Genomic DNA, 20,161 nt, shown 5'->3' with positions numbered 1-20,161 from the left:
TGAAAACATGCAAGTCTGTCCAAGATTCAAGCTGAAGAAGTGTTGTTTATTAAAGCTCGACAACTAGCTATCCATTGAGCTTAAGAAGCTGTTCTAGCCCCGTAACTCGACAGCTGCTTGACAGTATCTTGACAGACAGGTATTTGTCGAGTTTTATGAAAAACAGAATTCTAATTTTGTTTTGACTCTAATCCGTGATTATGTGTTTAAGCTTTCTTTTCTTCTAACCCTAGACATATAAAAAAATTATTTTAAGGTCCGTCAAAGGGTACATAAGTTGCACAAATGTTGAGCAAAGTTTGTTCAAGCAATTTGTAACCGGAGACAAAGTTTTGCCCTAATTCATTATTCTTGTGAAGAAGTTGTTGTGTATGTGTACCGTAGGGTTTTATGACCAAGCATCTTCTTGATCTTCATCATTGGGATGAATTGAAGAATTTTGCAGCCAACAACCTTCTCTAGTTGGTGATTGAAGTCGCGTACTGGGATCCGCACATTAGTTAGTCATGTACTTGAGAGCCGTGCATCAAAAGGGGAAATTGTCACTACAGAACAAGTCCAATTGGGTATTAGGGTAAGGGTTCAACTGTAAGTTGGTATAAGGTACTGAGATTCCTTTACTTGTAACCACTTGTTTTGATAATAGTGGAATTTTGAGAGTGGTGACCTGAAAATCACTCAGTGGGGTTTTTGCTGTTAGGTTTTCCCCATTCGTAAACAAATCACCATGTTATTTATTTTCCGTTGCATAATTAGTTTATTGGTGATTTATTTGTGCTACCATGTGTTTGTATGTTAATTTGATTAATTAATAAACTTGGCTAATTAATTAATTAATTAATCATAAGGGATCAATTCGTTTTTGGCCTATCAAGATAAATTAAACTGGAGGTTTTTGTGGGGAGATTCGGACCAACATAAGGCATGCCATACCATTTCATGGGATAATTAATATATCTAAATGTAAAGAGGCAGGTGGTTTGGGAATTATTTCCACATGACTAAGAGCAACTGCATCAGTCAATGCAAAAATTTTTGTCTATTTTGCCTAAAAAATCTACTTTTTCTATTTTACACATCAATTTTTACAAAATACCCACATCAATTTATCTATTCTACACATTTATTCAATAAAATATTCATTCTTTTACATTTTTTATTATTTCCTCACTCACCGCCCCTCTCTTTCATAGACCCAACGCTACCTAAAATCAAGCAAAATCCCAAAACACATTGAACTTAACATTAGAAGCAAAATCCCAAAACGCTACATATGAAATCAAGCAAAATCCCAAGCATATGCAAGCAACATCAAATCTTAACAAGCAAGCCAAATCAAAATCCCAAAACCCATTGATCAAACAAAGAAAAAATAGAAGAAGTGAAACCACCACAGAGGTGGCAGTGGCAAGTGATGGGTGGCTTGGGTTCAAAGAGGGCTTCAGTGAGGGTGAGATCGGAGAGGGCTTTGGGTGGGTTTGGGTTTTTCATTTGATATGTTGGGGTTGATTTTAGGTTTGATTTCTATTGATTTTTGGTTTTATTTTTGTTGATTTTGGCTTTTTTGTTGGGTGGGTTTGGATTTTCCGTTGATTTTGGCTTTGATTTTCTATTGAATTTGTGGTTGGATTTTTATGTATTGTAAAATGGTGGTGGTGGGTTGCGTTGGTTGAGTGGTGGTGGGTTGCGTCGGTTGAATGGTGGTGGGCAGATGGTTGATTGGCTGTGCAAATGAAGAGAGAGCGTGTGAGATGAGAGAGAGAGAGAGAGAGAAAAGAAGAAGAAGAAGAAGAAAGGATAGAGTCTGACTGTGTGAGAGAGAATATAATAAAATAATGATTTGTAAAGTTATAGTAACAGTGCATATATGCATAGTTATTGTAACAGTTTTGTATATTTGCACACTTTTACAAGCATTGATGAGTATTTTTTTTGTTAAAATGTGCAAAATTAAGCACTTTTTGTGTTTTGCAAACTTTTGCAACCACTTATGCGGTTGCTCTAAGAAACATTGCTATATATATTAATGAATCAAGCTTGGCGTATGTTCATTAATTCTCCTAACAGCCTATGGGCCAAAGTTCTTAAAACATTATATTTTCCAACTATCTTTTCAATATAGTACTGCTTTATCATTGGCTTCCCATATCTGGAAAGCCATATATCTTGCAAAAAAATGGTTATTTCGGGGAATAAGATGGCAAATTGATGATGGCGAACATGTAAAGTTTTGGACAGATCATTGACTTCCAAAGGACCTGTAAAAGATCAAATCGAAGGGCCCTTACGTACCTCAAGGAGAAGAAGATCGATCTATAGCCTCCCTTTTCGTTTTAGGTAAATGAGACCTACGTACACAATATACCATTGGACTTACAAGAAACCATAGTAGGTCATCCTGTGCCTTCCATTCCAATATATCCCGATCACCTCTTTCGGCCCGGCCCAACAAGACCTTGCACAACTAACCAAGCTACAAAATTACGGTTTTTCATACGGGCTAAATAATTTGGGCCAGCTCTTCCTGGGCCTAGATCTCTCTAGTTTTACACATTGGATCTATATCATGTTTCTTGTACCCCTGCAACCCCATGGTCTTTTGTTTTTGCACAAGGCCTTTGGCAACGATGGCTTTGCTCCTTCTGATACTCTAAACCATCTTCTTCACAAAACATTAAATCTTGCATCAGAATTTTTTCACATCATACATCCAGATAAAGTAAAAACACCTAAATGTGTGAAGTATATAGCATGGCATCCTCCTTTTCCTTTTGCATCACTAAACACGGGTTGTAGCTCTTTAGGAAATACGGCTAAATAAGCTCATAAGATATATCAAATTAGTATTTTATTGAGAATATCAATAGTCGGTTATGTGGTAAAAATTATTTATGATTTCCGAACAACACAACGTTGAAAAATATTATTTTTATAGTTTATAAATGAAAATTCCATTTGTTTTTTTTCCTTGTAACAAAACTATTGGAGGCTGGGGTCATATTCAAAAATAAGACAGTGGGTACCCAAATCTGACTCATGTGAGTTGGGTTAATTTCTACAAAGGTGATGGTTTAGGTTAAGAAAGCCTTCTAATCAACCCATGAACACCCTCACTTTCAAGAAGAGAGTTTTTCATGAGACCAGTATTCCATAATATGTGGGACACAAACATACTATCAAAGAGAGGTCCCAAAATTTATACAATATTTTATATTAGATAACAAAATTTTTCTATTATTTAATTAAAATATGAAATTTATAAAATCATTTCAATTTGAAGCCAATTGATTAAACTTTATATTTCATTCAAAACATGCACGTAAATCAATTTGCCATTCATTAAACAGGGGGTAGAGAGAGAAAGCTTCATTTAAAGATGGACAATCCTCACGGATAGAAAAAAAGATTGTGTTTAGTTTGATAATGAAGAAGAAAGATGGACGGTATTTCAAATTGAAACAATTTCATAAGTTTGTAATTTTAATTAGCAAAATTAAAAATTTAGAGAATAATATCTTTTTTTTAAAATATTATAGATTTTGTTCTTTCTAATTTTTTATAGAAAGTTTCTTTTCAAGTGGGTTAGGATCTTCGTTAAGGTTTTGGATCCTGATTTTTTCTATTGCTATGTGCCTATGTCATCATCAGCATATTCGTCGTGAATGAATCTTGGCTTTCTAACTTGAGTTTTGGGATTTATGTTTGGTAATTCCTATTAGAAAAGAGAGAGAGAAGAATATGAAATTGATAAATTTCTGTATACTTTCATTGAAGTGAATAATGGTTACAATGATTTATATATATATGGGATTAGAGGAACTAACTAACTGACTAATCACCCTCAAAAACTAACTAATAGAATTATACAACTAACAGAGGTAACAACCTGTCACGTGCTGTCCACATGCCAGGTACTAGAGCTATACATAGTAATACAAAACTACATGTAGTATGCTCACTGTCGTTTCTTCTTTCTCACTGTCGTTTCTTCTTTCTATTCTTCTTTGTAGCATCTTGACACTCTATAACTAGTCTTGATTTATTGCTATCTTTACACTCCCCCTTAAGAGGAAGTGGGGAATGCACATTGATGGTTTTTAGACCCCTTAAAAACACAATTGGATTAACCTAGGTAATTAGCCAAGTTGTTACTTAGTCCAAATTCCAAATCTAGGTTATCACAATCAAACAATCATATCATGCAAAGTAGTAGAAAGATAAATAACACAATGATATGATTATCCAGGAAACCAAACCGGTAAAAACCTAGGGAGGATTTAACCTAGCTATCCTCAAGGTAAACCTGAATCCACTATGAAAGAATCAAAGTTGTTCAACAGGACTTAGACCACTAACATCTTATTGCTACCCACTAGTAGAAACTTACTAACATGACTACGTGCAAGTTTTGAGACCACGAACTCCTTCTTTCTTGGATTCTCTAGCAAGTACAAGCACACCCGCTTGTGTTTCTTTAAGCTTCTATGGCAACAACTGAATGATCATTAAGCTCGAATCTCCTTCTTGATAATCTTAAACTTGTGTAAAAGAAAGCTCTTCAGGATCTCACAAGAGATTTACACAAACAGCAGTATGAGGAATACTAAAACGTGGCTAGGGTTTTCCTTATATACTTAGGGCACAAATATAAAACCCTAAACATTTTAAATGAAATAGTGTTGAGTTGGAATTTTGCAGAAAACGCATCTGACCCGATTTTCAATTGATCAAGCCTAAGCTTCGATCAATCAAACTAGGCCGAGAAGCATAATTAATTTTTGCATCAGCTTGTTCCAACTTTACATAAAATAATCAACTTTGAGCAAGTCTAAACACGACTAAACATCTTGTTTTGATCATGGTTTGCCAACAATATTAGATTTCTAAATACATAAAATCCTAAGTCTTTAGAACCTAACACACATTCAACACATTCATCTTGGATAGCAAATTGTGAAACTGATGTGTACTAAGTGGCTTTGTCAGCAAATCAACAAGCTGTGATTGAGTCCTAATGTGCAGCAACCTTATTACTCCTTGAACTAGTTTGTCTCTCACAACATGGCAATCAATCTCTATGTGTTTTGTGTGCTCTTGAAACATTGGATTGGCTGCAATATGGAGAGCAGATTGACAATCACTGAATAATAATGCAGCATTAGAATGATCAACTTGTATATCTCTTAGTAAACTAAGAATCCACACAATCTCATACACTACTACTGCCATAGAACGATACTCAACCTCTGCAGATGACCTGCTCACTGTGTTCTGTTTCTTAGACTTCCAAGAAACTAATGAATCTCCTAAGAACATGCAGTAACCAGTGACTGACCTCCTTGTATCAGGGCAAGCAACCCAATCTAAATCAGCAAAACCTTTAAGATGTAGTTCAGATGTACTTGAGAATAATAACCCTTGTCCTGGACTACGTTTGAGGTACTGTAACACCCTATTTGCTGCAGCTTGATGTGGTTTCCGAGGCTATGACATAAATTGACTCAATTTATGAACAGCAAAGGCTATATCAAGTCTTGTGATTGTAAGATACAAGAGCCTACCCATCAATCTTCTATAAGAGCTTGGATTTGTCAACAGTTCACCTTGGTTCTTACTTAACTTCAAGTTGTGTTCCACGGGGGTTTTGGCTGGTTTACAACATAGCAGACCTGCATCATTTATTAACTCCAAAGTGTATTTTCTTTGACACAAATGAATGCCTTTTTGTGATCTAGCTATCTCAACCCCAAGGACAAACTTCAAATTTCCAAGGTCTTTTAGTTTAAACTGTTGGTCTAGAAGAATCTTCAGTTCTACCATAGATTTAGGATTATCACTTGCAATTAAAATATCATCTACATACACCAATAAAGCAATGAAAGATCTTGGTGTTTTCTTGGTGAACAAAGAATAATCTGCTTTAGATTGTCTGAATCCCAACCTTAATAGAGCAGCAGAAAACTTTGCAAACCATTGTCGTGAAGCTTGCTTAAGACCATAGAGAGACTTTTGTAGTTTACAAACTACCTCCCCCTTGCTGTGGAAGCCAGGTGGTAATGTCATAAGCATTTCCTCATGCAAGTCACCATGCAAGAAAGCATTGTTGACATCAAGTTGGGAAAGAGACCACCCTTTCACAGTCGCAGCAGCCAACAAACATTTCACAGAGACAAGCTTTGCAACAAGTGAGAATGTTTCAATATAATTATGGCCCTCCTTTTGAGTATAGCCCTTAGCAACCAATGTAGGCTTGGACCTCTCCACAGTACCATCAGCCTTATACTTCACCTTATACACCCATTTACAGCCTATGGCCTTTTTACTAGGGGGTAAAGGCTGAAGGGACCAAGTATTATTATCCTGTAATGCCTTAATTTCACTAGCCATATCCTCCTTCTAGTAAGGATCAAGAACAGCTTGATTATAATGTTTTGGTTCAACAATAGAAGAGATGGCATTGCAAAAATGTCTATGGCTGGAAGAAAGGTTAGTATAGGACAAATAGGAAAAAAGAGGATAAGGAGTACCTGAGGAAGAAGAATAAGCAGGTGGAGCTATATTAAAGACCTGATTCCAGTGATAAGCTTGTAAATAGGTTGGTTTAGAAGAAGGCCTAGTGGATTTCCTAATAGGAGGAGCAGGCACAACTGGTTCAGCATTAGACTTAGCAGCAGGCACAATTGCTGGCTCAACAATAGGCTCAAAAATGAACTCAATAGGAGATACAATAGCTGGCTCAACAGACACATGTACTGAAGGATCATCAGAAGCTGAAACTGATGTAGGCAGGACAGGATGACCAGAACCAAGAAATAAACAAGGCTCAAAAAGAAAAGGGTTAGTGGTAGGATGAGGCTGAGATGAAACAGAAGGAGAAGAAGGTTTACAAAGGAAAGGAAAAGTAAACTCATGAAAAATGACATCTCTAGAGATGAAAATGCATCTAGACCTAAAGTCTAGAAGTTTATACCCTTTGATGTTATTAGGGTAACCAAGAAAAACACATTCTCTAACTCTAGGATCAAATTTATGTCTATGAGCAACAATGGTTGAAGCAAAGCACAGACATCCAAAAGTCCTAAGAAAAGAGTAAGATGGAGGTTTGTGATAGAGAAGCTCAAAGGGAGTTTTATTATGTAAAACAGAAGAGGGAAGCCTATTGATTAAGAAAACTGCAATTAAAATGCATTCACCCCAATATGATATAGGCAAATTAGACTAAATCTTTAAAGGTCTAGCAATTGAAAGTATATGTTGATGCTTTCTCTCCACAACAGAATTTTGTTGTGGAGTATAAGCACAACTCTTTTGATGCAAAATGCCATGAGCAGAAAAGAAATTAGGCATATTAAATTCAGGGGCATTGTTTGATCTAATGATCTTGATATAAGCATTAAACTGAGTCTTAACCATTGCATAAAAGGAAAAAAGGATTGATCTGACATCAGATTTAGATTTCAAAAGAAAGACCCAAGTAGAATGAGTGGCATCATCAACAATGGTTAAAAAATACCTATAACCATCATGGGTAGCAACAGAATAGGGACCCCATACATCAATATGAATAAGATCAAAAGGAAACTTGGAAATTTCATTATGAGTAGGAAATGGTAATCTTTTCTGTTTAGCCAAAGGGAAAATAGTACAAATATCATCACAAGATTGTGAAAAAGAAGGTAAAGCATCTTTAATCACTGACATTTTATTAAAAGAGAGATGGCCTAGCCTAGAATGCCATAACTTTGACATATCAACAACACAATTGGCAATAGGAATAGATTTGATGTGAGACAAACACTGAGACAATGAAGGGTGCTTGCATGAAGAAGAACTCAGCTTTCTCTGCAACAAGTATAGACCATGATGCATCTCACCCACTCCAATCGTCCTTTAGTAGGTAAGGTCTTGAATGAAACAGAATTGAGATAGAAAAACAAGACAAAAGGGAAGTTGTTTTGTGAGTTGGCTGACAGACAAAAGGTTAAAAGTAAAACTAGGAACATAAAGAACATTGTGAAGAGTAAATTGGGTAGAAAGTTGTACTGTACCAACATGTGTGACAGTAGCAGACTCATTATTGGGCAATTTAACAACATAATGAGAGATAGAAGTAAATGTGGTCAACATGGAAACTGAACAAACTATATGATCAGAGGCCCTAGTGTCAATGACCCAAATATGATTCTTAAAAGCTGTCCTATTTATGAATTTTGCAGAAAAATTTGAATGTCTGGAATCAAACACATTATGAGGCAAAATGTCAATACCTGATAGATGTGTGGTGGCATGATAAACAAAGGAAACACTGTTAGTCATAGCAACAGAATTCTGAGAATCTTGAGATGAAGCTCCAATCATAGCAAGAATTTTCTGATATTGATCTGAAGTGAAAGGAAATTGAGTCTGTGGTTGTGCATGAAGAAATGAATCTTGAGAATCAAGGTGAGCAGACACTTGATTAACCAAGGAAGCTTTGCCTTTGTAACCTGGAGGATATCCGTAGAGTTTGTAACATTTCTCCACAGTATGACCTTGCAAACCACAGTGACTACAGGTAGGCCTTTCCTTGCCTTTACCCTTGTTGTTCTTGGGACCAAAACTAGTACCCTAAGCTACAAGAGCAGTAGACTCCACAAAAGGACCACCATTGTTGCCCTGCCCAACTGATCTTTGCTTCTCATCTTGAATCAATAAACAGAACACTTTCTCAACAGATGGAATAGGGTCCATCAACAAAATTTACCCTCGAATGTGAGAGAAAGAATCATTGAGACCCATCAAAAATTGCATAACAGCTTCTCTGTGATGAATCTTAGAAATCTTCTCATTCACATTACACACACACTTCTCACAAGAACAGGTAGGAATTGGTTCATTATTTTGTAATTCATCCCACTGAATTGAAAGATTGGTGAAATACTCAGTCACAGAGAGCTCACCTTGAGAAAAACTTCCTAAATCCTTTTGACCCTAGGTCCATTACCTTGGGAAAACATGTTTTGAAACTTATTCCAAACTTCCTTAGCAGTTTTACGATACACCATGCTTGTGGCAATCCTAGGAGAAACACAATTGATGATCCAAGAAACCACAATATCATTGCATCATGCCCAGCTTTGAACCAAGATATGGACTTTCTCCATAGTTGAAGTCAGAGAAACTGATCCATCAATCAGCCAGAATTTGCTCTTGATCCTGAGAGCTCTCTATAGATCATGCCCATGTAGGATAGTTCTCACCCCCAGTCAATGGTTGTGAAACCAATATCACACCAGGATTCTCAGCATGATGGAGAAAGCAAGGATGTGATTCATCAATGGTGATGCTTGTAGAACTAGAGGAAGCCATTGATAAAGCTTCAAGACTCTGATGAAGAAACCCTAACTTTTGAAGAAAAAGAAATTGAGACGAAGAAGCAAGAAAGGATTGCTCAGAATCGAAGAAAACACGAAAATGTCTCAAAATCAAAACAATCTCTCAAGAAAATTTCTCAAAATCGAAGAGAAAAGGGGAAAATTTTCTTGAGAAAATTTTCTTATTTTGAGAGAAAAAGAAAAGAGGAAGCTAGGATATCAGTGAAACTGTGCTAGCTGCTCTGATACCATATTAGAAAAGAGAGAGAGAAGAATATGAAATTGATAAATTTCTATATACTTTCATTGAAGTGAATAACGGTTACAGTTATATATAGGGGATTAGAGGAACTAACTAACTAACTAACTAATCACCCTCAAAAACTAACTAACAGAATTATACAATTAACAGAGGTAACAACCTGTCACGTGCTGTCCACGTGCCAGGTGCTAGAGCTCACTGTCATTTCTTGTTTCTCACTGTCGTTTCTTCTTTTTATTCTTTTTTGTAGCATCTTAACACTCTGTAACTGGTCTTGATTTGCTGCTATCTTTACAATTCCCAAATTGGGTTTATATTCTTAATCATACCTCTAGTCTTTCCCATTGTATAGGTATATGATATCATATGATTATTGATTCTCCTAACAGCCTATGAGCCAAAGTTCTTAAAGCATTATATTTTCCAACTGTCTTTTCAATATAGTACTGCTTCATAATTGGCTTCACATATTTGGAAAGCCATATATCTTGGGAAAAAAAATGGTTATTTCGGGGAATGAGATAGCAAATTGATGATGACGAACATGTAAAGTTTTGGATAGAACACTGACTTCCAAAGGACCTGTAAGAGATCAAATCGAAGGTCCTCTACGTACCTCAAGGAGAAGACGACCAATCTACAGCCCCCCTTTTCGTTTTAGGTAGATGGCACCTACGTACACAAAATACCTATGCAACTACCATTGGACTTGCAAGAAACCTTAGTAGGTCATCGTGTACCTTACATTCCAATAAATCCCGGTCACCTCTTTCAGCTCGGCCCAACAAGACATTGCACAGCTAAGCAAGCTACAAAATTACGGTTTTTCATATGGAAATGTTTTCAAACCCACGATGTCTCTCCTGAAGCTGAAATTAACATTACATATTGTCTGAGATTGCAGATGGGCTAAAGAATTTCGGCTAGCTCTTCCTAGGCCTAGATCTCTGTCGTTTTACACTTTGGATCTACAATCTAGGCTGAAGGTAAACCTCACTAAACATCATATTTCTTGTCCCTCTGCAACCCCGTGGTCTTTTGTTTTTGCACGAGGCCTCTGGCAACTATGGCCTTTGCTTGGAACAAGAGAATATTTTGCTCTCCTTCTGATACTCTAAACCATCTTCTTCACAAAACATTAAATCTTGCATTAGAATTTCTTCACGTGGCATCCTCGTCCTTTTCCTTTTTCATCACTATACACAAATGACAGCTCTTTAAGAAACCGGATAAATAAGCTCATAAGATATTAAATTATCATTATTATGTTGAGAATATAAATAGTCGATTATGTGGTAAAAATTATTTATGATTTCCAAACAACATAAGGTTGGTGAATCTTATTTTTCTAGTTTATAAATGAAAATCAGTGTATCAACCAAATAATATAATTTCAACTATAATTTAAATTGTAGGGAATATATTTTCTTAGATGAGACTCCCATTTTTCTCCTCCCAGTAGAAGCGTTCCTTCTCACACACGGTGAGCCTTTCTTCTCTTGTCCTCTTGGTTCATACCTTGAGCGAGAAGAGACCCGGTACCCTCTTGTGGCCATTGCCCATAGGAGCAGTGCTATGGATTTGACTTCTTAGAACGGATTCAAAAAATGCAGCTCACGACGGAGGAAGATGAAGCAATGACAGTACGCTCGTTGCGGAGGCAAGAGATTCTGGAGGAGTACTCTCTTAGCCTCATCGGAAAGTTTCTTACAGCTAGACCCATCAACTTTAGGGTGGTTAAGAACTTAATACGATCCATGTGGAAGTTGGAGGATGATCTAAAGATAGTGGACGTCGGCGATGGTCTGCTACAATTTAAGTTCTCAATGGAGAGCCAAATGCAGTGGGTCTGGAATAATGGTCCGTGGTGCTTTGACAACCAACTATTAGCCTTACGGCGTTGGGAGAAAGGTATAACAGTCAGGTCGGTGAGATTCACACATCTACCCTTTTGGGTTCAAGTATGGGGCTTGCCCTTTGACTTGATGAATGAAGAGGCTGGTCACAACATTGGCCGAGGCTTAGGAAAAACCATTGAAGTGGATTGCAAGGCTTCTAAATCAGACCAGGCCTGATTTCTAAGGGTGCGGGTAGAGTTGCCTTTGGATAAGCCCCTACGAAGGAGAGGTCCGGTGGTCAGCCCAGAAGGGGACAAAGTCAGAGGCGCCTTTCGATATGAACGCCTGGTAGGGTGGTGCTATGCTTGTGGCAAAATTGGACATGAGGTGAAGGAATGTCGGACGGCGAGTGTGGAGGAAAAAGAAAGTAGACCATACGGAGACTGGATGAAAGCCGGGTCTCGGGTGCGAGGTGACGGAACGTCCAACCCGATACCACGGAGAGGATAGCCAGCACTAAGCGCACCATCAATGCAGTAACGGAAATACCGAAAAATCAGGAGAAGATAATGGCAAGTCCGACAAATACGTCACCGAATCTTCAACAGTCAACTGCACATTTATCCTCTCCATGTACATTACTGTCTGAACCACACATCACAGAGGAGCCGAATATTGCATCATCAAGCCCCATTAATATGGTGACCGAAAATCAAGTAAGTGAATTGTTTAGTGTTCCTATCAGTTATGAGATGGCTAAAAATACGGATGGGTTTCTTTCTCCTAGTCCACGTGAACAGGACCATGCAAAACATGCAACACCTACAGCCACGTGGAAAAAAATTTTAAGGCCAAGTAAAATTTCAAGCATTGAGGATGCTATTGTCAAACTTATTCCAGTGGGGACCAAGAGACAGTTTGATAAAATAGAAGCCATTGAAGTTCAGGATGAGAGTTTTGAGTAGTAAACGGCTTAAGGGTGGGGCCGGACCAACACAACCTAGCTATACAACGGTGGAGGTTGTATCCCAGTCCGGCTAAATGTAATGATCATTCTAAGTTGGAACTGCTTGGGGCTTGAGAACCGTCGGGCAGTTGAAGTCCTTGCTAAATTGGTGAGGAAAAAAGGTCCCATAATTTTGTTTCTTATGGAAACAAAATTTGACAGTTAGAGAGATGGAACTGATTAAATCCGAGTTGGGCTTTCCTTCAATGCTAGCTGTTTCCAGTGAGGGTTGTCGCGGGGGTTTGGCGTTGTTGTGGAATTCTGAGGTGGTAGTTGACACTCAAACGTACTCCCCACACCACATTGATGCGTAGGTCCTCTGTCAGCCAGGCCAACCTTGGAGACTGACGGGCTTTTATGGTTACTCGGAAGAGCAAATGAAACTCGAAACTTGGAGACTCCTTAGACACCTAAATTCCTAGTCAGCTAGTCCATAGGTGTGTATCGGTGACTACAACGAGATTATCAGCTCCGAGGAAAAATATGGCAGACACCCCAGGCCGCTCCCTCCCATGGTTGAGTTCAGGAACACTCTACTTCATTGCGGGCTGATTGAACTTGGTTTTAGCGGGTACCCATATACGTGGCGGAATGGTCGGCCCAATGAGGCTTTCGTAGAAGAAATGTTGGATAGGGCGTGTGCAACTCTTGGTTGGTCTGAACTGTTCCTAACAGCGAAGGTGATTCACTTGACTGTCTCATACTCTGACCATGACCCATTACTACTGGACACAGCACCATCTACCCTAAACCACCACCGTCAACGCCGTCTCCAGAGGTTTGAAGAGAAGTGGGTATCTCATCCTGAGTGTGAAGCAAAAATCCGTGAATCTTGGACTCAAGCTCAGACATCGGGTAGCCCAATGTCGATTGGACCTTGTGGCTTGGAGCAGAATTGCCTTTGGTAACACTAGGGACTGCTTGGACCGAAAACAAAAAGAGCTGGAGGAGTTGGTAGAGAATGGTTATGGGCTGAATATGGACACCATCAATGGCTTGAAGAAGGAAATTAATGACCTATTACACCATGAAGAGGTGTTTTGGAGGCAGCAATCTAGGTCCATATGGCTTCCGACAGGGGACAAGAACACAAGATTTTTCCATCAAAGAGCAAGCCAAAGAAGAAGGAAGAATAACATTGATGGCCTGCATGATAGAGAAGGGACGTGGCAGACTGGTTTGGATGGTGTGTCAAGGATTGCTGAGGAATACTATACGGAATTATTTACATCTACAAACCCAAATAACATGGATAGGGTGTTGAACGTTGTAGACAAGGTGGTGACTGATCACATGGCCAACTCTTTGACTCAACTGTATATTGAGGAAGACGTGAGGGTAGTACTATTCCAAACGCATCCTTCAAAAGCACCGGGACTAAATGGTATGTCTCCTTTATTTTTCCAAAAATACTGACATATCGTTGAGCATGATGTTACTTCAGCTATATTATTTGTTTTGCACTCTAGGAGGTATTTGGAGAAAATGAATTTTATACATATTGTTTTCATTCCCAAAAAGAATGACCCACAATATATAATGGAGTTTCATCCCATTAGTTTGGGTAATGTTGTATCTCGGATTATATCCAAAGTACTTGCTAAATGGATAAAATCCATTTTACCCAATGTTATATCTGACTCTCAAAGTGCTTTCATTCCTGGTAGACTTATCACAGATAACACAACTATTGCATTTGAAATGCTCCATCGGATGCGGAATAGGAGGAACGGCAAAACAGGCCACATGGCGGTGAAATTGGACATAAGTAAGGCATATGATAGAGTGGAGTGGGGCTTTCTCAAACAGATAATGCTAAAACTTGGGCTCCCAGAACAATGGGTTAACCTGGCCATGGAAACAGTGTGCACAGCTTCTTACTCGATACTCATTAATGGGGATTCGAAAGGATATATAACCCCATCTCGAGGCATAAAGCAAGGTGACCCCTTATCCCTATATCTTTTCCTTCTATGTGCTGAAGGGCTATCTTCCTTGATTAGGAATGCAGTAGACACTAATAGATTGAAAGAAATACACTCTTGCCGGGGTGGTGTCCGTATCTCCCACCTCCTATTTGCAGACGATAGTCTATTATTATGTGAGGCCAAGCTTAGTGAAACCCGTCAACTGATGGACATCCTTGCACTATATGAGGCGGCTTCGTGTTAGGCCATTAATAGACAAAAAACTACCCTTTTCTTTAGCCCAAATACTAGTCAGAGGAAGAGGGAGGAAATACAAAATTTATTGGGAGCACAAGTCATGAATAATTGTGAAAAATACTTGGGGCTACCTATGGTGGGAGGTAAATCCAAAGTGAGCACTTTTAAGGAGCTCCAAGAGAGAATAACAAAAAGGGTATTGGGTTGGAAGGAGAAAACCATATCTAAGGCGGGTAGGGAGGTCTTTTTAAATACGGTAGCTCAAGCAATTCCCACCTATTCAATGAGTATTTTCAAAATCCCCAAGAAGGTGTGTGAGGGAATTAATTCGGTGATGGCCAAATATTGGTGGGGACAAACTCGAAGTGAGAAAGAAATTCATTGGATAAATTGGAGTCGCTTGTGCACCCCAAAAAACAAGGGGGGGATGGGATTTAGAGATGTCCATGTATTCAACCTTGCTATGCTAGCCAAGCAAGCCTGGTGCTTAGTTGCTGGAATTCACTCTCTCTTTTATCAGGTTTATAAGGTGAGATACTTCCCACGGTGCTCCTTTATGGAGGCTGAGATAGGGGGCAACCCATCATTTGTTTGGCGCAGCTTGTTAGCGGCTAGGGACCTCATTATTGAAGGAACGGTGTGGCAGATTAGTGATGGCCATAATATAGATGTTCGAAGACAAAGGTGGCTGTCCAAACCCCCACTCTTCAGACCAAGAGCAGACACAAATCTGAAGGTGGGGGATCTCATTGACCAACATACAAAGCAATGGAAGAGGCAGTTGATCTATTCCACCTTCTCGCAGTCCACAGTGACGGAAATTTTGAGCATTAAGCTTAGTAACCTACAGTCAAGAGATAGGCTTCGGTGGAAGAAGAGTAAAAACCAAGAGTTCTCGGTCAAGTCAGCATATCAGGTAGCTCTTCGCTTAAAAAGAGCTGAGGTGGTCGAACACTCACTGGCTTGGGAAGACAAGAAGCTTTGGAACAAGGTATGGAAGCTAGCGGTACCACTGAAGGTCCGAAACTTTGTGTGGAGGGCTTGCTCTGATATACTACCTACTAGGGCTAATCTATTTCGAAGGAAGATACCAATCGATCCACTCTGTACATTTTACAGCCAAGTTGATGAAACGGTTACTCACGCACTGTGGGAATGTCCCCTAGCTCGGAATGTATGGGCACTGGTAAGAGGTAAATTGTAGAAGTGTGGAGCGGCGGCACCGAACTTTCACCTCCTCGCTAGACAAATGGTGGCTAAGCTCATGAGACCTGAACTGGAGCTGTGGGCAATGGTGTCTTGGTCTATATGGAATGCGAGGAACAGGTACCACTTCGAAGCGAAGCAGTCCCAGCCAAGTGATATTCTCCAAGGCGCCACTTCGCTGCTACAGGACTATCAGAGGCTAAACCAAAGCCTTGCTCGTCCCTAAGCACCTGAGCGTGCTAAGCTACTTTGTAATACGTTGGTTTTGTTTTTTTCCTATTGAACTTGTTGTGCTGACAATAAGTCAACATATACATGCATGCTTTGTAATACGTTGGGCTTCAGTCCCTTTACTTCAATATATTTCTATCTTCACAGTCAAAAAAAAAAAAAAAACTATAATTTAATTATTAATCATTGGCACAAATTCATGAAGAACTTAAAAATTTTATTCATGACTACTTTTTATGTGGAAGGAGTAATTAATCAAGTCACTTAGAAACAAGGCAACAACAAACTCAAGCTTGTTGAACCATGAAATTTTTTGGTTAGAGGATGAACCTAAGTTTAATAAAGAAAGGATTTGTATTGATAGAGCACTTTGTATTTGAAGTTTTCAGTAATGAAAATTCCTTTTTTTTTTTTTTTTTCCTTGTAACAAACTTTTGGAGGTTGGGGTCATATTCAAAAACAGGACAGTAAGTATCCAAAGAGTTGGGTTCATTTCTACATACGTGATGGGTTAGGTTGAAAAAACCTTCTAATCAACCCATGCACACTCTCACTTTCAAGGATTGGGTTGCTCATGAGACCAACATTTCATAATATGTGAGACCAAACATACTATCAGAGAGAGGTCCCAAAATTTATACCATATTTTATATTAGATAACAAGTTTTTTTTATTTAATTAAAATATGAAATTTATAAATTATTTCAATTTGAAGCCGATTGATTAAACTTTATATTCCATCCAAAACATGCACATAAATCAATATGATATTCATTAAAAGACTGACAATTCTCCCAAACAGAAAAAGATTGCATTTAGTTTGATAATGAAGAAGAAAGATGGACAATATTTCAAATTGAAACAATTTCATAAGTTTGTATTCTTAATTAGCAAAATTAAAAATTTAGAGACTAATATCTTTTTTTAATATTATTATTATTGCTTTTAGGACATAATATAATATCTAAGAGGAAAATAAGTCCAGACAATTTTTGCCTATTTTTCTATTTTAAAAAACATGTGGCCATTTTTTAAATAAAGTGATCCTTAATAAGAAACCCACCATCCCCAAACATATAATAATAATAATAATAATAATAATAATAATAAGAATCAGATAATCAAGTAATAGGTCTTTGACTAACCAAAATTTATAAAGCACCATTTTTAATTTGAAAAGCATATTGTAAAAATGTGCTCCCCCCTAGATCGAGGGTTTTACATGGAGTCGCCACTTATTTAGTTTTAAAAGAAAAATAAGAAAACCTTTAATGAAAAATACTTCTGTTGTATTAATGTATATGAAAATTTACATCAAATTTTGTAACAAAAATTTACAATGCTTTTTTGTCCTAGATACAATCTAAGAAAAGTAAATTACATTGCTTAATTAGTTACATTCTTAAAAAAATGTAAAATTGTATATACAAGAGTATAGCTTAGAACTCTTGATCTTGGTTTGGAGGCTAATTTACGAGATGGGAAGGGATTAAGCACCTATCTCACCCGTCAAAACTGGTCTCCTAGGTTAAGGTGGCCAATGTCATGTCATGTCAAACAAATACAAAGAATATGTCATATAAACATGTAATTTGCAGGAAATGTAAACAAATATGTGTTAGGGGAATTTGACATAAAGAGAAACAAAAAGTGAAACTTGTTAGATAAAAATTAAAAAAAAAGTGAAGGTAATGGCATGTTCATCCAAGAGATCAATATAAACAAAGAATTCATAGCCTAGACATGTTCATCTAAGCATGTGAAGGAAAAATAAAATTGTCATGTTATTTGTTATCATCATAATTGCAAAGTGAAACAAATAATATCCTTTAAGCATATTTGATCATCCAATGCAATTATGAAGAGAAGTAAAGGAAAAACCCTAGACATGTTTATCTAGACAAAATCAAAATACTTTGACATGTTTGTTCAAGCATTTAAAAAAGAAAAACAACTACCTAGACATGTTCATCTAAGTATTAAAGAGAAAGTTGTGTTTTAGCCTAGAAGTGCTCATCTAAGCATTCAAAAGAAAATTGTTTATTAGCCTAAAAGTGTTCATCTAAGCATTCAAGAGAAAATTGTGTATCACCTAGAAATGTTCATTTAAGCATGTAAGAGAAAATCAATAAGACATATAGGCATGTTCATTCAAGCATAGCATAAAAGAAGTGAATAATGATTTGTAAGCATTTATTCTAGCATGTATAAAGAATTAAAAAACACAATTAATTACTTACCAGCATAAATGAAAAGGGGGAAGTGATCACTTAAAGAGCTAGGGAGAAAGCAAGGAAGTACTAAACTACAACCGAAGTAAGAACAATGGTTGCTCAATAGCTTTTCTTTTCTGCTTTCTCACTAGCTCTTTAGAGGGAATTCAGGGTCCCTATAATGGAAGAGGTCTTCTCTATTTATAGGGGAAGGGATGGCTTAGCTTTAAAACTAAATTATTAGCTTTCTTCTGAAGCTAAGGGAGGAGATAACCTGTTTAAATGAGTTGGAATAGATTTGGTATTGATCCCAATTCAAATTTTGAAATGATGCTGCACCTACTTCGTATTTTGGCTCTAATTTTCCGTTCAAAATTCCAATTGATTCAAGATGGGTGTTTTTTTGAAAAGAAATTCAATTATCTACAACTTTTTCAGAAATATAGAAATCCAAATTTCAACGTTTTTCTGGCCAAAAATGTGATTCAAGTTGCTGCTGAAGATAATGACGTTTTTTGAGCATTTTTCTGTTTTCTGAATTTTTCATGGATCATATCTCCAAAAATTTTTAAAAGACCAGATAAGATGCCATAAAGAAAAACATTTTTTTTTTATTATTATTTTTTTTAAAATGAAATAAAATGAAATCCAATAAAAAATCACACTTAATTAATTTTAAATTAGTTCTTGTGAGAACCAATCAAAATTAAGTGTTTAAAATAGGACGTGATTAGGCCCATCGTGTAGGTGAGCCATGATCATTGAAAAATTTTTATATGATAACTTTTGATTAGGTGGTTCAATCAAAACCTATGACATACCATTATGATCGTTAGAGCATCAAGATCTGTTTTGTATCACAAATCTGAAGATCTATCGGTTGGTTAAATGCAAGTTGTAAAATGGGGTGTCTACGGAATGCCCCTCATTGACAAAGCTTGAAAAGCGAATGTCAATACAAAAGAAAGACACCAACATTTAGCTCCCTACGCTCAAAAATTTTCAAAAGTTTTGGTGATCTTGTCGCTGCCGTGTTGGAAGATACAAGCCCAAATTTTGCTGCTCTATTTTCAATGGTTGCATGGTGCATTTGGGTTAGATGGAATAAATTAAGAGAGAAGCAGCCAGTGTGGGCTGTAGGGGAAATGGTGCGACGAGCTCGGGAGCTACTGCAAGAGTTTCGGGACGTTCAGGACAGGCCATCTTGGACCTCCGTTCAGCGCTCAAGGCAGAACTGGTTGCCGCCGGACTTAGGAGTTTATAAGCTTAATTTCGACGGCGCCATCTTTGAAGGTTCAGTGAGAGCGGGGTTGGGGGTGGTAGTGAGGGATGCTGAAGGTATGATCATAGCTGCAATGTGCCAGAACATCCAACTTCTTAGCTCAGTTGACTTGGTCGAAGCCTTAGCCGCTTGGAGAGCTATCCTATTTGCCCAAGAACTCTGTCTTGCTCACGTGATGGTGGAGGGTGATTCACTGAAGGTCATTACAACTATTAATAACCCACAAAAGAATAGGACACAGTGGGGTCATGTTGTTGAAGATATTAAAAAAGCCAGCTCTTGGTTCCAAACTTGTAGCTTCGGTCATGTCTATAGGGAGGGGAATAGTTTAGCCCATTCTCTAGCTAAAAGAGCAGTTTTATCTGCTGATTTAGATGTGTGGTTAGAAGAACTACCATAGGATTTAATTGATGTATTTCAATCTGAATTAACTTAATAAAATTGACTTAACTGTTCCTCAAAAAAAAAAAAAAAAAAAAAAAAGAAAGACACCAAATTTTGCAACTTGAAATTTAACCGATGTGTGATGAAAATTTGTTAAAGTTGTGGAAACTTGTTGGTTTCCAAAAAATTTTGATCCAAAATGTTTTGGCAATTTTTTCCAA

General features: G+C 37.6%; 1 protein-coding gene across 1 annotated transcript; it reads left to right on the top strand.

Moving 5' to 3' along the window:
* Positions 1–19,419: 19,419 nt before the first annotated feature.
* On the top strand, positions 19,420–19,956 carry LOC115990752. The gene has a single exon (XM_031114546.1). It carries the CDS (start codon positions 19,420–19,422, stop codon positions 19,954–19,956), a length of 537 nt encoding a protein of 178 aa, XP_030970406.1.
* The last annotated feature ends 205 nt before the right edge of the window (positions 19,957–20,161 follow it).

This window comes from Quercus lobata, chromosome 5, assembly GCF_001633185.2.
Source record: "Quercus lobata isolate SW786 chromosome 5, ValleyOak3.0 Primary Assembly, whole genome shotgun sequence".
In the NCBI taxonomy this organism is placed as follows: Eukaryota; Viridiplantae; Streptophyta; class Magnoliopsida; order Fagales; family Fagaceae; genus Quercus; species Quercus lobata.
Note: the sequence above shows the minus strand (reverse complement) of the source record. Positions and strands in the feature narration are given on the sequence as shown.

What these genes read in the sequence shown, in the direction of transcription:
- LOC115990752 (XM_031114546.1), top strand. Translation starts at nt 19,420, where the DNA reads ATGGTGCGACGAGCTCGGGAGCTACTGCAAGAGTTTCGGGACGTTCAG.